Source organism: Opisthocomus hoazin, chromosome 7, assembly GCF_030867145.1.
Source record: "Opisthocomus hoazin isolate bOpiHoa1 chromosome 7, bOpiHoa1.hap1, whole genome shotgun sequence".
Lineage (NCBI taxonomy): Eukaryota > Metazoa > Chordata > Aves > Opisthocomiformes > Opisthocomidae > Opisthocomus > Opisthocomus hoazin.
Genome location: NC_134420.1, coordinates 15439943 through 15459744, shown reverse-complemented (window position 1 = coordinate 15459744; position 19802 = coordinate 15439943). Strand labels below are relative to the sequence as shown.

Below are 19802 nucleotides of genomic sequence, written 5' to 3'. Positions count from 1 at the left end.
TAAGCTGGAATGTCTTTTTGCGGCATCTCAGCTGGCAGACCTTCCACATAAAGCTAAACTAACAACTCTGGTTAAAAAACAAAGGTAAAAAGAAGAAACACCCTTAGGAGCCTTCTGGTTGTTTTGCTCGTAAGGATTACCAGAGCAGGAGGCACGTATCTTTTCATATTTAAAAAAAAATTTTTTTTATTCTCTGTATTTCAGGATGTGCACAAAGATCCTACTTCCTTCAGAAAGGAGAAATAGCTAAAAATGCTTTCATTCCTTCCAGTTCTTTTAGCACTGAGCAGATGTTCCCCTTCAGTTGTTGCCCTGGGACCACGTTTTGGCTGTTTCCAGGCTGTCTGATCTTTCTTCTCCATTTCTGAGCTCTCCACAGTATTGCTTGGTGCTTTTGTAACATAGGGTGCCATCACTGCTGTGTGTAACCCTGCTGAAAACCATGCACCTGCTTAAATTCCTGAGCAAACTTGCAGAGCCTTGTGTTCTGTATGGAGATGTGTTCTCTGTTTCTACGTGTCTAAAATTAGTATTCCTCTACATAAACTTAGAGGAGCATAACGATTTTTCAAAAATGTCTGGAGTGAAAGGTAGCACTGAAACTATCAATTTCAGTGACATTAAACTTGACCTGTATTGCCATGAAATTGCTGATTGTGGTAAAATTCTGTAGGGCAGGAGATGGGTGGGTGACCAGACTTTAACACATTGGCAGCTTTATTTGCTCCAAAAGTAACACTCGGTTAATTGTACCTTCAGGCTGAAGTCGCTGCTTTTTTAAGTCTCTGTTAGCTCCAGACTTGCCGGTTTTGAATTTAATAGCACCTCAGACACAACTTATTCCTGTGCATGTACAGTGTGCTGGTTCTAGCTCCTAATGCCATCTCTCAGCAAGCATGAAGCACCCATGCTGCAGTGTACTTGCTTCTGCAAGCACTCAGAGAAACCAAATTCATGAGCTTACCTTTTACCCTTCCTGAACCCTTCCTGATCGCCTTTGCTCTGTATCAGCTCGATGGCTGCAGAGTTCATGTGGGAGCCTGCTGGGATGGTTCCTTTGAGGGTCTTGTTGAAAGCTGGTTAATTTGAACCATGTGGTGTGAAATGCCCTGCATATGATCTCCTGTTCCTATGAGACAATAGCATGTCTGAAAATTTGCTTGCTGCTTGGGGTACGGATCAGACCGGGGAAGGTTGCAGTTGAGCCATCATGCGCATTTTTATTGCTTAGAGGTATTTTTGTTGATGCATTTATTATAGAGTCACAGGTTTATGCAGTTAGCCTTTGGCAGTTTATTTTTCTTTATATTAAAACTGGATTGTTTCAGATATTCTAAAACAAGCCACATTTTCATAAATGGAATAGCTGTTTGGTCATTTTTCACAGGAAAAGTGTCCTGCTGAGTAGTACTTCTCACCATCAGAACCGCAGAACATGGCACTAATATGAGTGAGAAAAGATGACAGATGGGTGATACTGGTTTTGGCGGTTTAGACTTTAACATTCGTTTTCTCAGAGACAAAATGTGATGGCCATGAAGCCTCAATGGTGTCAGTGTGGGCTGTCCTCGTTAATGGGGTAACAAATGCATAAGATGTCTGTCTTGTGCCCTGAAAGAGGAATATGGTGGGGAACCAAGGCACAGAAAGATGGAGATGGGTAAAGCCGGTAATATTCAAAACAAAACTAACCAGAAAAACCCACCCACAAAAGCCACTGTGGCTAAATTTGCCAAAGACTGTGAATCTGTAGCCCTGAATCACTTCCACGGGAAGCTGGAAGGAGGGAAGGAGCCTGAGCTTGGGTTGTGTCACTGTCAGACGTGGGCACTAACCACTAAAACTTCCTTCCTCTCTGGGTTCTTGATAGGGAAAGGATGATTGGGCAAGTTGCTGAAAATCCTGAACATGAAGGATATAGCACTTTAATATCTGTGTGAATGAGGTCTGCTGTTCAGAGCCTGAAATTAATCCACCTCTTGCATGGAAATGGATTTCCATTACTTTTGTGGGAAAGTGGTGGTGTTGACCTTACAGAGATGCTGTTGCTCGTGAGCTTTGCACAGCCTTGGCCCCGTGTAGCCTAACATGCCTTTGTCAGCATGGAGCCTGAAGCGCTGTATACTTATGGAAGTTTCACATGTCAGCCAAGTCCAAGTATGATTGCAGAGTTTCTCAGCAAAATTTGGCATTCCCACTCTTTGAAAGAGACTTTCACCGGTGTGTGTTCTATTCATGCAGAGTGTCTTGAAAGTCTTGATTTATTATGTTTGGCCATTTATGAGTAGAAGAATGAATTTTCTTGCAGAATGTAATATGTGGTATCTGGAGAAATAGTTTAGCAGCTGCAAACTTCTTTTAAAAAGCACCGTGTCCACACCAGTCTTCCAGATGATGCAGCAGCCTTCTCAGAGGCTGTCTGCTCAGTGACACTGGATTATTTCTTTCTCTGGCTTAACTCCCATCTAAGTTGGTCAAATGTGAATCTAGAGGGCATGTTGGGTGTGCTGAGCAAGGATGCTCTCTCTGTTCTTTTGACTTCATCATTTGCAGCTGTTGGCATTTTCTGGCTCATTCTCTGAAGCTTGTAGATGCTACTGTCAGCATCGCAGTCACCTTTCCTGTGGGCTGTGTGTTGTGCAGATTGATGGAGATTCACCTAAAGAAGGGGACTACACTATGAACTGGAGGAGGTTGTTCATATGTAGGGGAGGAGAAGATGTATAACTTTATGGCTGCCTAATTAAAAAGGTTTTACTTATCGGGCTGTTGTTTGTAACAGATTCCAGTGTGAGGCACTCTGTGTAGACTTCTTGGCTTTGTAGGATTTTTTAAAATCATTTTTTGTGGACGTGTATCAGGAGAAACGTCAGAAAAGGCAGCAGCAGACCAAACTGATGTCTGTCCAATATCCTGTTCTGCCTGCCGCAGTGAGGAGTGTGCCTGCTAATGTGAAAGAATGTGCCATCTCTTCTGTAATACATGGCCAGCTGTGCAGTGTTATGCTTTGAAGAAATTGTGTGGTAGGAGAAGGAATGTAAGTAATGTTCTTCCAGACCTGAGCTGGCAGTGTTTCTTCTCTGAATCACATTTCAGAGCACATATAGCTTCTGTATTACTGTTGCAACAGATCAACCTTGAATGCTCTGGTGGCCTTGTGTCAGCCCCAGGTGTTTATCAGATCTAGCTGGCTGGTCACCATCCTAGCCTGGCTGTTGTATCCATCAGAAGACTCGGTGATTTCTAGAAATGTTTTCCTTCAAAGCTTCCTCTGAAAGTACAGAACTGTGCACGTCCACCTTAGTCATCCTCCCATAGGAGCATTTTGTTAATACTGGAAATTGTGGGGGCATGGAGAGCCTGTATTGGGGCAGCAAATGGACCTTTGACTGTTGTATCCCAGGTTTTCTAAGTAGGAATGCTTCATGCTGTGCAGGTGTTTTCGGAAGTCAAAGGAACTGTGTACAGACCAGAGGCCTAGTAATGCATTTCCTCCCCTGTAATCTGTAATGCTTCTCTGCTTCACAACCTCTGTTCAGTTTGTCCTTCATTGTTGATAGCATGTGACACTTTGTAGAAACAGCTTTGTTACTTGTCCTTTATTTTCTTAGGGAGCCAAAGGAATTTAATGGCTCTAAAGCTGCTGCACGGAGAATGTTACAACTTCTTCTGGTCATGCTCAGCTGACAGTGGGTCAGCCTCCTGTGTTTGGTGCTGCCCTGTCTGTCTCCAGACCTATCCACACGTGCAACTTCAGCCTTGGATGTAAGCTTGGGAATCCAAATGCTTCTTAAGATTGCAGCACAGATTCCCTGCCTCCTGCGTTCCAGCCTCGATTCACAAAATGAGATGTACTTGTCCTCCCTTAGCAAAATCTGTTTTAGTTCTTGTTTTGTAAAGAGTGAAATATAGCGTTTGTTTTGAGAGCTGACAACACATGAAGTGTTTAGCAGCAAGTGCAAGTTGAAAACAGGCCTTATGTCTTCTCAATTTGATGTGAGAGTAGCATCATTGTCTGCAAAAGGTATTCCACCCTTGTTTTCCCTCCTTTGTTAGGGCAGAAGATTCATCTGCAGCTCTTTGACCTTGTTTCATGTCTATTCCATGCACGCTTGTAAATATGAATTTTGGGGCAGTGTGTGCTGGCTCTTCGATGACGGCTCAAAAGAGCATGTGTTCCCCTAAATGATTTGCTTTGCTCACTTTGATCTCTAACATGCACACTCCCTCTTTCCATGTTTTTTTGCTTAGCTCTTATACATCTCTCCTTTTTGTCTTGGTGCAGTCACTGCATGCGCCTTGCAGCTGCTTAACAAGGAACAATTGAGGCTAGCTGGGAAGGCATGGAGGCAAGTGGTTTATATTCCAAAGGTTTCACTCTGTTCTTGCAACATCACCCCAATCAATGTTGTTTGAAGTAATATTTGAATTTTTATTTTTTTTTGCAAAGATTCCTTGGCTCAGACACAGGGAGATTAGCAAGAAAGGAGGGATACTTCTGAAACCCAGCAGGCAATGCCCTCTGGATGTGTGTGTACATTGTAAAGTCATCAGTCATCTAGCTGTTGAGTCAAAGTTATTCTGGTTTTCCAGCGTGCTTGTTCCCTGCTGAGTTGTAGACACAGATGGTAAAAATAAACTTTGCACTTTTGAGAGCGTAGTCCTTTCCCAGATTTTATTTGTTGCTGTCTTTTGTGGTTTGGTTTGACTTTTAATTTCCTTGGGGATGCTCTACAGATGAAGAAGGGTAGTGCTCAAAGAGTGAATTTTGCACTGATTTCTCAAAATTACTTCTAATGGGAACAGTAATATTCATCTCTTCCTTTGTGTTGTCTCCAGAAGCCAGAGGATGGTTTCTTCTGGTGAGCAACATGATCTGGAGAAGAAGCTTTAGCTGGTGCTTTTCTGGGGTGTAGATGTGTAAGGTGGGTGCTCATTGGGGTCTCTGAGTACAAATGGAGCCATGTGGGATTGGCTAGAAGTGTGGTGGGAAGGCAGAAATAAAGCTTACTGCTTGTAGTTATAAAAGGCTGTTATTAAGTCAGGAAAGGTCATCTGCAAGTAATTGCAACTCTTGTTCTGGATGCATGGGATTGTGCTAAAGTGGAAGAGGCCAAAAAAAGTACACCCCTAGCTGAAGGTTCTGATATTTAATACAGCATCCCAAGCATCATCTGGACTACATTAAGGTATGACTGCATCTGGTTATCCCCTTGCTGGACTTGCAAATGAGCAGTTTGCTTGTCTGCTGTGCTTACAGTCTGTTGCATTTGTCTACTTCACATGCTTTCACTATACAGTTTGTAAAGGGGTTTTTATAATTGGCTAGGGAACATTTAAAATTGTTTTAAGCTTGTAAGTTTCTGTTGAGTGCCTTGGGAAAGGGATTATCAGTTGGTCCCTGAGGAGACCGTGTTTAGTGAGAGGGAAAAGGGAGACAAACCTCTTGTGTCAGAGCTCAGTGTGTGTGTCCCACTAACCAATGCTGGCCTAATCCAGAAAGGGTGCCAGGTGCTTTGGAAGAGATGAGGCGTTTACTGGGATTTTGCTTTTCTCTGGAGCTGTTGCGGTCGAGTGGGACCACAGTCAGCTGTGATGGGAAGGACTTCTGGTGGGTTAATGTGGTTGGGGATACAAAGTATCTCCATGCATGGGGAACAGACGGGTGTGTTGATGCAACAGGACAGCTTCTGGACATTGAGTGTGATAAACATTTGATATTACAAAAATGTGTCAGTTGAGATTAATTTAAATTATTTTATTTGTCCTAAAGGACTGAGATTTTAACTATAATAATTATAGTATTTATGCATAGATGTAATGCTGCTATATCTGCATTTCCAAAATGTAACGGGAGATATTTATTCTTTGGGGGTTGGTTAGTATAACTACAAAGATATTAGTAAAGGTAGGAAAAAAACCTATAATAAGAGAGTGCTCTGTGTTTGTGTTCATTGCTGTTATTCTTTACTATTTTCTTTAAAACAGTAAATGCATGCATTGTTGCACATCCAATTCATTCTCAGGGTCACTTCTTAGGCCATAAAATACTGTTTCTTGTAAGCCTTTTACCTTGAAAAGGGACAGCAAACATAAGCTGCACTGTCTTTAAAATGTAAAATTTACCCTTACTCATGTATCTTTTCTTTTATTCTGTGAGTCAAATACTGCTTGCTGAATCGGTGCCTGTGATGGGTAAAATTTAAAAAAAGTGTGTGGTGGTAGTGCAGGTTGACAAACGGTGCTCTGAGTGTCCTGGTGAGCTACCTATAGTGTCTGTGAGGCAACCCAAAGCACTTGCTTGAAGGTGAAGGATTCAGAGCTTAAAGCTAACTTTTGCTGTCTGTCAGCAATAAGGATCTGTCTTGCTCTAGGAGAATCTCTTGTGGGCGGAGTAGTTCACATCTTCCCTTGCTTTCCTCCGTGCTCCCAGTCTTGTCGACTGGAGTTTTCAATGATTAAACTACAGCGTATGCTAAGGCAAACTTGTGGAAGTGCCTTGGAGTTCAGAATAATGGGAAAAGTATTGAAGCTAACTTGGCTGAATAATATAGATTCGTATTACAAATTCTGTGCTGAAAATACACGGCTGCTTTCCTGAGCGGCTGATGCCTGTGTACCATGTACGATAGGACAAGAGGCAATGGCCTCAAGTTGCATCAGGGGAGGTTTAGATTAGATATTAGGAAAAATTTCTTTACTGAAAGAGTGGTCAGGCATTGGGACAAGCTGCCCAGGGAAGTGGTGGACTCACCATCCCTGGAGGTGTTAAAAAAATGTGTAGATGTGGCACTTCAGGACATGGTTTAGCAGACATGGTGGTGTTGGGTTGATGGTTGGACTTGATGATCTTAGAGGTCTTTTCCAACCTTAATGATTCTATAATTCTGTGTTGTGGAGGCTATGGTTGTGTATCACACAGGTCATCTCCTCTGCTGTGCTGGTTCTTTCAGCTCCTGCTAAGCTGCACTTGGAAGAGCAAGAGTTGAGAAGGAATGAACAAAGTCAGTCTGCGCTGTGCTTGTGCAGTGCAAAATGGGGGAGAGACCCCAGCAAAAGCTGGCACTGGCTGGACACCAGGTGCAGTACACAGGACTAGATGAGGCTGGTCTATTGTCAGGTTAGACTTAGAAATATTTCCAGCTGCCAGGTGGGATGACCCAGGCATGAACTTTTGGCTGCAGTGAGAAACGTGCTCATACAAAACGAGCATGGTGCTGTGCATACTTACTCCAGGGAGAAACCCACAGAGGAGTGCATCAGCTAAGGTCAGCAGTGCAAGTACCTTGCAGTTTGATCCTTTCGGGGTCCCCTGCTCTCTGGGAGAGCAGAAGATGTAGCAATGCTCCGTTTATTTTCGACAGGCAAAATAAAACTTTTTACTAGAAGAAATAAAAGGGCAGGAAAGAGGCTTTTAGTTCCTTAGGGAGCTTACAGGGTGACTAGGGATGCTGAATTTGAGGCACTGAACTTTAGTATCGAGTTTTGTCCCCATCCTTGACTCTGGTAGCCCAATGTGGACCTGTATGTTGTGTGTCCTCTGTGAAGTATGGGGTAGCTGTTTATATTCCACCCTTTTTCAGGCAGGGTGGTTTTGAGGCTAAAACTCTGTTACCCTGTTCAGGGCTTTAGGGCATAAAGGAGGAAAATTTGAAAACAAAAGTTTCATGGTATGAAGCATCAAAATGTTGCAATCTGAGAGTCAAAGCTAATAAATGTTATCTTGGGCTTTCTTGGAGGAAAAAACAGTGCTTGCTCAGCTTCTTAAATGATGGGGACTGATTGGGACTGGAGCTGAGAGGTCAGGGCAAAACTTCTTCATAGATGGCTAGATCAGGGTTTCGCATGTTACAGTTGATTGTTGGATGTGTTTCACTGTGCTATTTATACCATTCACACATACTGCTCATTCTGTGTTGTGAACTGCCTTTGCGTCTTCGCCTGCAGTCGTCTTGTACACCTCTTGATGTCATGCAAAGTTGAATCTCAACACTCTTTGAAGGCCAGGACATTTCTCTTCATAACTGCAGGATCAGGACTAAAGCTTGCTTCAGTGATGATGAGGAGGGTTAGCTGTAAATAATACTTAGGGAGGAGACTTACAATTGGTCTGGCTCGTATAAGGCTTTAAAGTCTTGTAAACAAGAGGATAAATCCAGGTAGAAGGTGATGATCTGCTCTGAAGTCAACGGGAGCTGCTCCAGTGACTTTAAGGTTGAGAGCACATCCATTGGGACAGTGTCTCTTGTGTGCATTGATAATGAAGAAAAGACATAGCCTATTTATTGTTTTATGTGGGGAAATGAAGGCTTACTGTGGGTGTGAATCTTCTTAAGTAACAGCTGATGTGTCTGTGTAATGTCTTGGAAGACCTGAAGTATTGGCTTTTGCTTGTTTTCAATCGAAGTTTCTTTTAGCTTTCTGCAATGAGCAGGAAAATCAAAGCAGGAAGGAACTAAGGTTGATGCTTGGTTTTGACTGACTTGGTGTAAAGGTGGGACCAGGACTATATTTCCCCATATTATCAGTGGGCTCAAGCTGTTGCAAACCCTTCTGCTGAGCCTGGGAAAAACACTAAAGGTCCCAGAGTGAGTCAGAAGGCATCAGGTCTGTGCTGCCGTATGCCTGTGGTCTTTCAGTTTGGTTTTGTACACATGGCTTTTGATGAGCTGTTCTCCATTGGGCCCTGAGGAAAGAAGAGCAAAGTACCATTTCCAAAGAAAGCCTCTCCATGAATTTGGGAATGGTCTTTTTTCTTCCTACCTCTGCATTATTGCCTGTATGTTGTGTGTAATGATATTTGTCTGCCCTTTGTACGTTTTTTTCCCATTCCTGCTGATAGGATTGTGTTTAGTAGAACATTCTCGTGGTATAGATAGATGAGGGGATATAGATAGATGAAGGGAGAGCCGTGGATGCTGTCTACCTCGACTTCAGCAAGGCTTTTGACACTGTCTCCCATAATATCCTCCTAGGGAAGCTCAGGAAGTATGGGCTGGATTAGTGGTCAGTGAGGTGGATTGAGAACTGGCTGAATGGCAGAGCTCAGAGGGTTGTCATCAGCGGCGCTGAGTCTAGTTGGAGGCCTGCAACTAGTGGTGTCCACCAGGGGTCAGTACTTGGCCCAGCCTTGTTTAACTTAATCAATGACCTGGATGAAGAGTTATAGTGTACCCTCAGCAAGTTTGCTGATGACACCAAACTGGGAGGAGCGGTGGATACACCAGAAGGCTGTGCTGCCATTCAGCGTGACCTGGACAGGCTGGAGAGTTGGGCAGAGGAACCTGATGAGGTTCAACAAGGGCAAGTGCAGGGTCCCGCACCTGGGGAGGAACAACCCCATGCGTCAGTACAGGCTTGGGGCAGACCTGCTGGAGAGCAGCTCTGTGGAGAGGGACCTGGGAGTGCAGGTGGATGACCAGTTGACCATGAGCCAGCAGTGTGCCCTGGTTGCCAGGAAGGCCAATGGTATCCTGGGGTGCATTAGGAGGAGTGTGGCCTGCAGGTCGAGGGAGGTTCTCCTTCCCCTCTACACTGCCCTAGTGAGGCCCCATCTGGAGTACTGCGTCCAGTTCTGGGCTTCCCAGTTCAAGAAAGATGAAGAGCTACTGGAGAGAGTCCAGAGGAGGACTACAAAGATGGTGAGGGGACTGGAGCATCTCCTCCTATGAGGAAAGGCTGAGGGAGCTGGGCTTGTTCAGCCTGGAGAAGGCTGCGAGGGGACCTAATAAATGCTTATAAATATCTGAAGGGTGGGTGTCAGGAGGATGGGGCCAAACTCTTTTCAGTGGTGCCCAGCAACAGGACAAGGGGCAACGGACACAAACTGAAGCAGAGGAAGTTCCATCTGAACATGAGGAAGAACTTCTTCCCTCTGAGGGTGACGGAGCCCTGGAACAGGCTGCCCAGGGAGGTTGTGGAGTCTCCTTCTCTGGAGATATTCAAGAGCCACCTGGACAAGGTCCTGTGCAGCCTGCTCTAGGTGACCCTGTTTCAGCAGGGGGGCTGGACTAGATGACCCACAGAGGTCCCTTCCAACCCCGAACATTCTGTGATTCTGTGCTATAAATTGATAGTTTTCTTTTTCTTTTTTAAATAGGTATATTGCATTGGATCTGAAAGTGGTATAAGAAAGAATGACTGCTGGGAAGAGAAGCCCCCCTGCAAGGCCAACCCTGAAGATGTGGACTGCCGTTGTGTTCTTCCTGCTGATTTCCTTCTGTAGATGTGAACACGGATTTTCTGTCATGAAAGGGAGAGGAGTCCATGTAGTGCGAATAAACAGGCTTACAACTGAAAAGCAGTGCAGACAGGCTTGTCGAAGCCCAAGTGCTTCAGGTGAGGTTCTTTACCCGTAGCTGGAATTCCAGCTGCGTTTTCTGTTTCTTAAAAGTATCCTCTGCTTCCCCTGACAACTATCTTTCTTAATTCCCGTCGTTTACAGGCATTTACAGTTACAGCTTGTCTGTACAGTCCTGTGGTACTAAATTACTTCTGACAGCTTTGGTTAAATTGAATCCAGAACAGCCATTTCCCAGGGCCCTTCTAGCTTCCTTGAGAAACAGAATGCATGTGCGCTTGGTGTGCACTGGTAGCGTGCAAACGGTGTTAGGTCACTTGAAGAATGATTATTCTATGTTTCCAGATGTTTGCAAGTGAACAGTGCTGTTGTAGACAGCTTCACTGGAATGAGTAGTCTTTGCTCACAGGTATTTATGTGTGGTTTTTCTGCCTTAGAAGAAAACAGTTGTATCCTGCAACCCAGCACAGGGTTAAACAAATCTGGAGAGGTGAGTCTTCTGCTGTCGACCTCTGGGATGGCTTTACAAAGCATTAAACTGCTGAATGAGTCTTTCAGAGTTGGCCTTATGAAGGACCTTATCTCAGCTAGCCATATGTGAAAGCTTGTAACACCTACAAACAACAGATGATGCTGTAGTGAAGATGAGACCTCTACTCAGGTGTCTGACAATCAGGTTGGTAAGAACATCATAAAGATGCCTTTTTTAATGCCAGTGGCTTCAAACGTTTATTTTAAATGTGAGACATCCCTTCGTAGTGGAAAGAAAGCACCTTTATAAACTAAGCATTTTATTTAGGAGGTAAAATATGAGTGGGTTTGTCTCCCAGGCACCAGAGCTGTGAAAACTTCAGCTTCTGCTTTTTAAAATGTCACACCCTACAGAGATGATGCACTCACACTGACTGTGCTGACCCTTAGGGTCTGTAGCACTGTTTGTTTGTCTGTTCTACCTGAGAATCTCTAAACACTGTGGACATGTCATCTTAACCTCCTGATATCTTGATATGGTTAGAAAAGGTGCTATCAGCTGCCTCTGGTTAGGCTCTCTTCTGTAGATGTAATTTATACCTTTGCTGACATAACATCACTAAGTTAAAGAACTAGGGCAACTATCACAAAAAGAACCACTTTTGCCAATACATTCACATCTCAGATGTGCCCTCCAGAAAAGGGAATGGTTGCGGGTCTAGCTATTCCAGCATCGCCTTCGAATGTCCACACCAGAGGCCAGGATATGTAGTTAGCAACCAACATATCACAAAACGATTGTACCAATTTCACAAGACAATTTGACACTTCAATTGCATGCTAATAGAGCAGCAAAACTCTGTAGGGCTGACAGCGTGAGTCATAACTCTTAACCTTTGTATGTGGTCTAATGCAACGGGTTCAAGTCTCTAGATGCTGCTAGGGTAAGTGATATACGTGATAGAGAAAGTGTCCATCGTAGCAAAGATCTGGCAATCCAGGATTCCCAGATGCCTGGTGAGCACAATGAACCCGTGCTGGGAGGTGAGATAGGATCATGCTCTTCCCTTTGCATCCCAAGCTGTATTCAGAGCTCTCCCAAGTTTCTTCTGTGGTGGCCAGTCCAGGTCTGGAGGGGAGCATCTTGGCCATCTGAGCAGTCTGACTCCGAGAACAGAGCCAATTAGCCATAATTCTGAGCTATCTTGCATGCTCTGAGGAAAATAAAGGGAAAATACGTCATGGCTGCAAGAGCAAATATTCCCGCTCCCTGCTTCCACAATGCATCTCCTTACCTGGCTTCTGCTTGCCTTTGGGTATCTGTGAACTCCTTCCAGTAACAGCAGGCTTAAAAATGAAACAAACCAATTTGGTAGGGCAAGACCTTGATGTCTGCCTACATGGTTTCCTTTCACAATAGCTCTGAAGAGCTTTTGTTGTCCTTCCACTTTTTTTCTTTTTTTTTTTTTTCTGTCTTGTAACTGGAAGTAACTAGGAGGCACTGGGTGGCACGTATCTTGCAGTGGACACGTTAGCTGGAGCCTCAGTCTTGAGTTGCATCGAAGGGAGTACTAATCAGTCCATCTCAACAGAGGTACCTGGTTTTCCTGGGGAGCAATAGGGAAGCTGTAAGCAGCTGGGCACCACCCTGCCTGATAGCAGCAGAAACCTGGGTGCTTTAACCATTCTTACCCTGTTAGTCTCTTCACCTTTCTAAACTGACTGACTTAGATATGTAGCCAGTGCAAGATATGCTGCTGGCTTTTTGTTTTCGCCTTCACAAGAAGTGAGAATGGCACGATTTACAGTAGTAGATGGCCCGCGTTTCTCCACTAGCATGGCTTGTCAACCGAGGGTCTGGAGGTGGAACTGGGAATCGGGGCACATCTAAACATGCTTTCATTTCTAAGTGGATTTGAATTTCTTGAAGGGCTCCTGCTCTGTGTGACTCTTGAAGCTTTTTATTTCATCATGTAAGTACCATTTTTTAGAGGCTTTGAATGGTTTCAGTCACTTTCTTAACATTTTCTCAATATCAGTAGAATTCCACCTTTGCTAGTTGCTTTACTGCTGTCAAAACAGACTGCAGTTGTTGGTACAGGGATTTCTCAAAGTTCGTAAATTTTCCACAAGCCCTTTTAGTAACTGTGGTAACGTAAATGAGAAGTTCAGGCTTCTCGTAGCCTTAATCCTCAGTGAGGGTAACTCTCTTTGTAGGTAAGAGCTTTAAACATAGCCACATGTACCACATAAGCATGTTCTTTGCCCTTCCTCACACTTCTAACAAAATGCAAATTAATTTCTCCTACTGTGCACTTAAGTTCCTTTTAATTCGCTGATGGGTGGTCAGTTGGGCACGTATCTGCTTTGTGCCAGACTGAACACTGTTGTCTTCTGTTTTGTTTTTTTTGTTACAGCACGTGTCCCAGAAATTCATTGCATGGTACTAGGATCTTACATAAGAATCATAGCAGAAGTTAGGCAGGAAGGGACCTTTTGAAGGTCTTTGGTCTGAACCTGACTTAGATCTGACTGTTCAAGACCTGATGGAGAGTGTACCACCTCTCTGGCCCCCAGCCCAGTGTTTGAGTGCCCTCATGGCAGAAACTAGTTTTTTCGCTTGATGCTAATTTGGAATTTCCTGAAACTCCTCTGCTTCAGCCCCTCAGAACTCTGGTAGTCTCCCTTGGACTCGCTCCAGTATGTCAATACTGCACTTGTATGCTGGCGAGCCGAAAACTGGGTGCAGTGTTTGAGATGTCTCCTCAGCGCTGGTTAGAGGAGATTCATTCCTTCCCTCGAAGCTTGGTTATGTGTATGTAGACATGCCCGGAAAGAAGTTAGTGAGTTTGAAGGGATGCCAGGAGAGAGATTTCTTGTTGAGTTTATTTAGCTTGTGTTGGGATTTGACTTACTAAAATACAATTTCTGTGTTGTATTCCATGGCTAATGATATTGTTGTTCAGCAAATGAAGAGTAAATTTCTGTGTAACTCCAAGCACTAAGATGAGAGCTGTCCCCTATGGGTGATGAGATGGGAATCTTCTCAGTTTTGGCTCACTCTTCCCTCCCCTCCACCCCCTTATTAAGACATCTAGGTGAATGCTAGTGACATGTTGGTACCAGAAGACAAGCAGGTAGGTATGCTGCAGCTGCTATATCGATTTCATTGATTTTCCAGTTATTTTTGCTAAGACTGTGTCAGGATCCTTGAAAGCCAGACCTTCCAGCTATCTTTTTTTTTTTAATTCTTTATTACAGCCATGAAGCAATATACTGTGTTCAATACTGTGTGTAGCGATGCGTTTTTGCTGCTGTTTTCAGGTAACCGTCACTGTCATTGGTCTACGCCCTACCAGAATTGCTGTATCCTCTTGCAGTGTCACCAGCTGAGCATGTGCCAGAATGCCGGAGAACAAGAAATCAAAGATCTGCTTGGAGGTAACGCCATGCTTCAGGCTCCTGCTGAATCCAGGGTCCTGGTGCTTTTGCTTTAAATGCCTACGTTTAGACCTTGACTGGCTTTCATCTGAGGGAAATGGGTTATGAAAGGCCTGCAGGATGATTCTGTAGGTAAAGTCAGGTCAGTGGAAAAACTGTTTCACTAGCCACATAGAGGTTTTGGCACTTGTATGTGCTTAGTGTGTCTTTGAGTAACTTTTGTAGCTGTTACCGAGTAACAGTTTGTCTCCAAGTTGAAGACGTTCATTTCACACTATTTGCACTCCACACACTATCCTTTGGAAAATAAAGGCATGACAGATATATTTAAGAGAAAGGAAAATGTGTTGGCATTGTTTTTTCTGAGATTACCAGGATTTTGTGCCAGAGGTGTAGCAGCAATTGCTCATGGTGACTTTCCAGTGCCAGGATCTTGAATTTTAATGAAATGACACAATAATAAGGCAAAACTTGTAGGTAACTGGGGAATCAATCTTCTAAAATATGTTTCAAGAGTTCGCTATACCCAAGTTGAAAAAAAAGAAAGTTTGTTCATGGTTCTTTTGGGTTAGCAAAGGTTTCTCTGTAACGTAGCAACCAGACCTTTGATAAGTAGATGGGATTTATGTCACTATAAATCTATATCACTAGTTGTGAAGGAAATTCTTGTGAAGTATGAAGGTGTAAGTGGAGATTTCCACTTAGTTTTGAGAGGTGAAAATTACAAATCTAAGCACGAAGGCTTTATTGATGCTGTGTATCTGTGAAAGCATGAGTCGTCTTCTCAGGAACTGGCACTCATAACGCTGCTCCTGTTGATAATGTGCTTCTGTGTTGTTGCTCTGTACTTCATTACCTCCCTTTTGTGGAATGAATTCCCTGGTTGGGCAAATGCCAGAGGTCTGTGGCGCAAAAAAAAAACCCCACCCCCAAAAAATGCCCCCCAAACCCCAAAGAGATTATGTGCAATGAAGGCAGGGGTCTGAGTTTTCATGTTCTTGCTGACTTCAGGACTGATTTATTCCAGTTGTACTAAATGTACTACAGAATACGTGTTCTGATTTGCATGTTGGGGGTATGAGGTTGGATTTGAGCTTGAGCTGTATGCTTATAAAACTCATTGGTTTTGTCTTTTTGAAGAAATTGTCTGTGGGAGAAGGGAAATGGTCGTGTTCCATCACCAAAGCTATCCACAGAAAAAGGAGAGGATGGTGAATGCACAGGTTGACCGACACAAGGTGGAAAACCTGTTTTCCTCAGCTGCTTGGACTCACAAGATTCGCCTGAGGCATTTGCTTTCAGTTGAGAGTAGAGATGTAACAACAAATGCAAGAAAAACAATTGCAAGCAATGCTACCACCACCATAGCGACCACCACCACTGCTACAGCTGTCACAACAAACTTTACAAACACGACTGTCCTCACTACAGCTTCTGAAGCAACTGCCAAAGCCTCAAACGGCCCTGGAGGTTCTGGTATCCTTGCTGAAGCCATGTCATCCCCTGTCTCTTCTCCCACTTCTGGTAACATTCCTGCTTCCACTTCCAGCCATGTCACCAAGCTTGTGACCACCAAAAAATCAGGAAATAGTAGCGCGCTCTCAGTATTGTCCCCTGTTTCTGCTCCCCTCACTGTCATTCCTGAGGTAGGTATTCAAAGGCCTCAAACAGAGCAGTTTAACCCAGCAGCCACCGCCACCACCAGCACTCCCCACTCTAATAGCCCCACCACTGTTGGAGCTGGCCTGAAGACATTGAGCACAACATTGACCACCCTCACCCCACAGGATGCAGGAACATCTTCCACTGCTTCCACTCATGCCACAGCACTCACCACCTTGGAGAGTTCACACTTTGCGAATCCACTGTCTGTTGTTACATTGCTAGATGCAGAGCCAGAAACAAGCACAGCCACAACATCCTGGAGTAAATCAGCTTCTCTTCTGGGCTCTACAAGAGGTGCCACAGTTTTAACTACTGCCTCTACAGCAGAAGCTATGGCTGGACATGGGATAAACTCAACATCTCACATTTTTTCAACAACCACAGCTCCAGCAAATGCACCCAAAACAACAGCTTTGGGCCTTGCAAAAACTCAGGATATGGACAATGAGTATCTTCTCATTGCTGCAGAGCCCCTGACTCAGTACTTAGTGGACAGAAGTTCACTTCTTGCAGTGCTTTTAGTTGGTATGGTTTTTTTCATAGCTGTTATAGTTCTCTTCCTTATGCAAGCCTATGAGAGCTACAAGAAGAAGGATTACACGCAAGTGGATTATCTGATCAATGGAATGTATGTGGAATCGGAGATGTGAAAGGGTGGGGATAAAATAGTGGGCAGAGAGATGGAAAGGATGTTAAAAGCCTGCCTGACTTGTTTTTCATTTCTATTTGCCTATAACACAAACTGAAAGTGCTTCCAAATTTACTTCTGGTGCAATTGAGGAGAAATGCCATGTACTGTATTAAAAAAAAAAAAATCTTTTCAACTGGGCAACAGATTGCCCAAAAAAAAAAAAAAGTAATTTTTAAAAGTTCCATAATGCACAATAGCTTTGGCCATTATTTTTCATTGCAAAACAAACCTAACAAGGGGTAAGCCATCATCCTCAAAAAATGCTGTGGCGCTTTTTCAGCTGTTTACAGTGCAAGTTCCTTGTGTTTTGTTCGTTTCACGTGTGCTTCTATGAAAACAGACCAAAGGATGCTCTCGCCTTTGGCGAAGTGCTCTGAAATCACCAGATGAGAAGTGTGGAGTATTGCTGCACCAGGGATCTTTTAATCCAATGTGTGTCATGTTTCAGTATTCTTCCTGCTTGTAAAGCGATCTGTTTACAAGGTGTTGTAAACTCTGTTTACTGTTAACCTGAGGTCTTTTCACCATGGAGCGGATTACTGTGCCTATGCACTTAAATTATCTTATTTTTTTATTCACTTAATAAATGGGGCCCTGGAAGGGCATATCTTGTTGCATTTTTGTTTTTATTCCTGTCCCTGTCAGTTCAGAAGCAGGCAAGTGGGCTTTTGGAGCTTAAGCAAATTAGCTCTACTTCAGTATTTCAAGTATGGAGGCTTTGAAGACCTCACTGGAAGTATGGACATGTCACAGAAGATGCTGATGGTATGCCAGGGTACTGCTTGTGTAATTTCAGAGCAGTATGCTGCCAGTCTCTCAGGTACGCAGGCACATTCACTGCTTGTTATCTTTCATGCGTAGAGCATCAGGCTCTGTTTTGGTTTTTGTTTTGCGTTTGGGACCAGCTCAGAGTTGCTAGTAATTTAGAAACCTTATTGCATGTGCAATTGCAGCTCACCTTTTAAGATCTGCAGCTGAGAGAGAGAGTAGAAAACACTTGATTTTTGGCAAGTATTCTTCAGTGATTACTGAATCATTTGAATGACACATACATACCAATAACAAAATGCTGGATCAAGGTGCATTGTATTTTTTTTTTTAACTAGAATGATAGCTTGTGTCTCACTTTGAATTAGTTGGCTTTTCTGTAATCCTACTTGTGTGTAATCTTGAGGCTAATATCTATTATCTAATATCTATTAACCTCAGAATTCAAGCTACTGGGTTTTGGTTTGGTTATTTATCCAAATTCTTGGGCTGTTTAGAATTTGGAGGAAGTTTTTACCCTGGAAGAGCTTGCTTTGTAGATTTCTTGTTCATCAAGCTGAAAGTGCTATGAAAACTGCTGCAAATAACACAAGCAGCAGCAGAGGCAAGGGGTTATTTGAAAGAAGTGGGCGGAAGGTAGTTTACTGAATCTTACCCAGTACAAATTTTGAGGAGAAAATTTCAGCAAGTAGAATATGTTGAGGAGAGGAAACAGATTGTTTTGGAAGTGAGATGACTTGGTTGTTAGCGTGAGGTTGCATTTTGCAGTGCTTTTGCATGGACCACATCTGCGTGCTAGTAGATTAGAGCATCTCTCACAGTAAAAGGGTAGTGTGGTTTTGGGAGTCTTCCACCTTGGAAGACTTGAAGTATAAGCCATAAAATTAACATGATGTTTCCTGAAGTGGGGTGGGGGGGAGCTTGAGAGACTGAATTTTGTTGTGTTATAAGGTTATTTTTAATTGGTTTCTCCTCAACAGAAGGGAACTGAACCCTGATTTCTGCCACCTTCCAGGAGCCACCCTTGTGCAGTATTTATGCAGCAAGATGCTTGGTACATCCCACACAGTGTAGCTGGGGAGTTGCACCCTGTTGAGATCTTGGGACTGTTCACCTCTCAGTGCAACTCTTCTGAGCTGTTAGCAGATATCAGGCAGATGCTGCTCTACAACCACAAAGTCCAGAGACATATCTTTACACTGGAATCTCAGATTTCACCTTAATTGCAGGTAGGTCACTAACCTCACACCTAAGCATGTGGTCTTCCAGTTCTACTTCAGATACTGAGACAATAGCTGTCTCCTCAACTCTGTGCTGTCTCCCAGGTAAGGAGATGGGTGTTACCTCAGATTCAGCTCACTTCCTTTTCTCCTGGTTTAGGTATCTCAGATAAGTGCTTGCATTTTGATAGGGTGAGTCCAGGCAGTAGTGCTCTTCCTTGTAGTTTATCCCTGCCTTTTTAAGTGAATTCCTGAAGGAAGTGCCTTCTTGCATAAAAGGTCAGTGTTGCAGCTGTTCTGCTAGTGCTCTGCAGTACATTTTTTCTTTTTAAGTTGCCTGAGCCATTTCCACAAAGGCAAACTGTGATCGTCAGACTTGTAATTCCTTATTCTGGAAATGGGGAAGTTTTGGTATAAACTTTGCACTAACTGTGGCCTTGTTTCTTTTGGTCTCTGTAGATGTCTTTATAGACCCAAAGTTGGACATCACATTCTGTGGAGTGGAAGCTTGTGCAGTTGCATTGTTTTTTATTTTCTTCCTTGAGATATTAGGCTCCTTTACTGATTTCTTGGAGGGAGTAAGAAGGGAAGGGGGAGGAAAAGGGCATTACTTAAAACTGTCAGAGTTTTCTTTTCTAAAACCAGATACTTTCTAAGGTTGGTTTATTAAAAACAAAACCCTTTGGGGAATAATTGAAGTGGGTATGATATAATTACAGGAGTTGGAATTGGGTTACAGCTCTGTTTGCAAGAGTTTTAAGGAGTTTCTCATGGACACAGTGAGAATATTACAACTACATCATGGCTAAAAGAAGTCACCACCATAAAAATCTTTGTGGCTTCTTATCAGGCTCGTACAGGAAAGCTGAGCACTCATCAGAAGCTTGTTGCAGTTTCTACAGCCCTGGTATGTTTACGTCCAGGTCTCCTCTTCAGATACTGGCACATTTAGAGTAAGGCTGAATACCAAAGCGAGTCTTACCTCAGTGCATTTCTGCACACAAGGTGGAGATCTTCATGCTTACCATAGAATCATAGGATAGTTTGGGTTGGAAGGGACTTTTAAAGGTCATCTTGTCCAACCACCCTGCAATAAGCAGACACATCTTCAACTAGATCAGATTGCTCAGAGCCCCGTCTAACCTGGCCTTGAATGTCTGCAAGGACAGGACATCTAACACCTCTCTAGGCAATGTCTTCCAGTGTTTCACCACCCTCATTGTAAAAAACTTCTTCATTGCATCTA

At 43.5% G+C, this 19802-nt stretch overlaps 1 protein-coding gene across 2 annotated transcripts in view; it reads left to right on the top strand.

Annotated features, from left to right (window-relative positions):
- C7H11orf24 (chromosome 7 C11orf24 homolog) overlaps positions 1 to 17156 on the top strand; it is a 35788-nt gene extending 18632 nt beyond the window's left edge. For both annotated transcript variants that reach the window (XM_075425873.1, XM_075425872.1), the window contains 3 exons: positions 10100 to 10338; positions 14096 to 14212; positions 15353 to 17156. In XM_075425873.1, coding sequence (XP_075281988.1) covers positions 10137 to 10338; positions 14096 to 14212; positions 15353 to 16527 — 1494 coding nt within the window. In that variant the 5' untranslated portion in view covers positions 10100 to 10136 and the 3' untranslated portion in view covers positions 16528 to 17156. The remainder of the gene's footprint in view (positions 1 to 10099; positions 10339 to 14095; positions 14213 to 15352) is intronic.
- The last annotated feature ends 2646 nt before the right edge of the window (positions 17157 to 19802 follow it).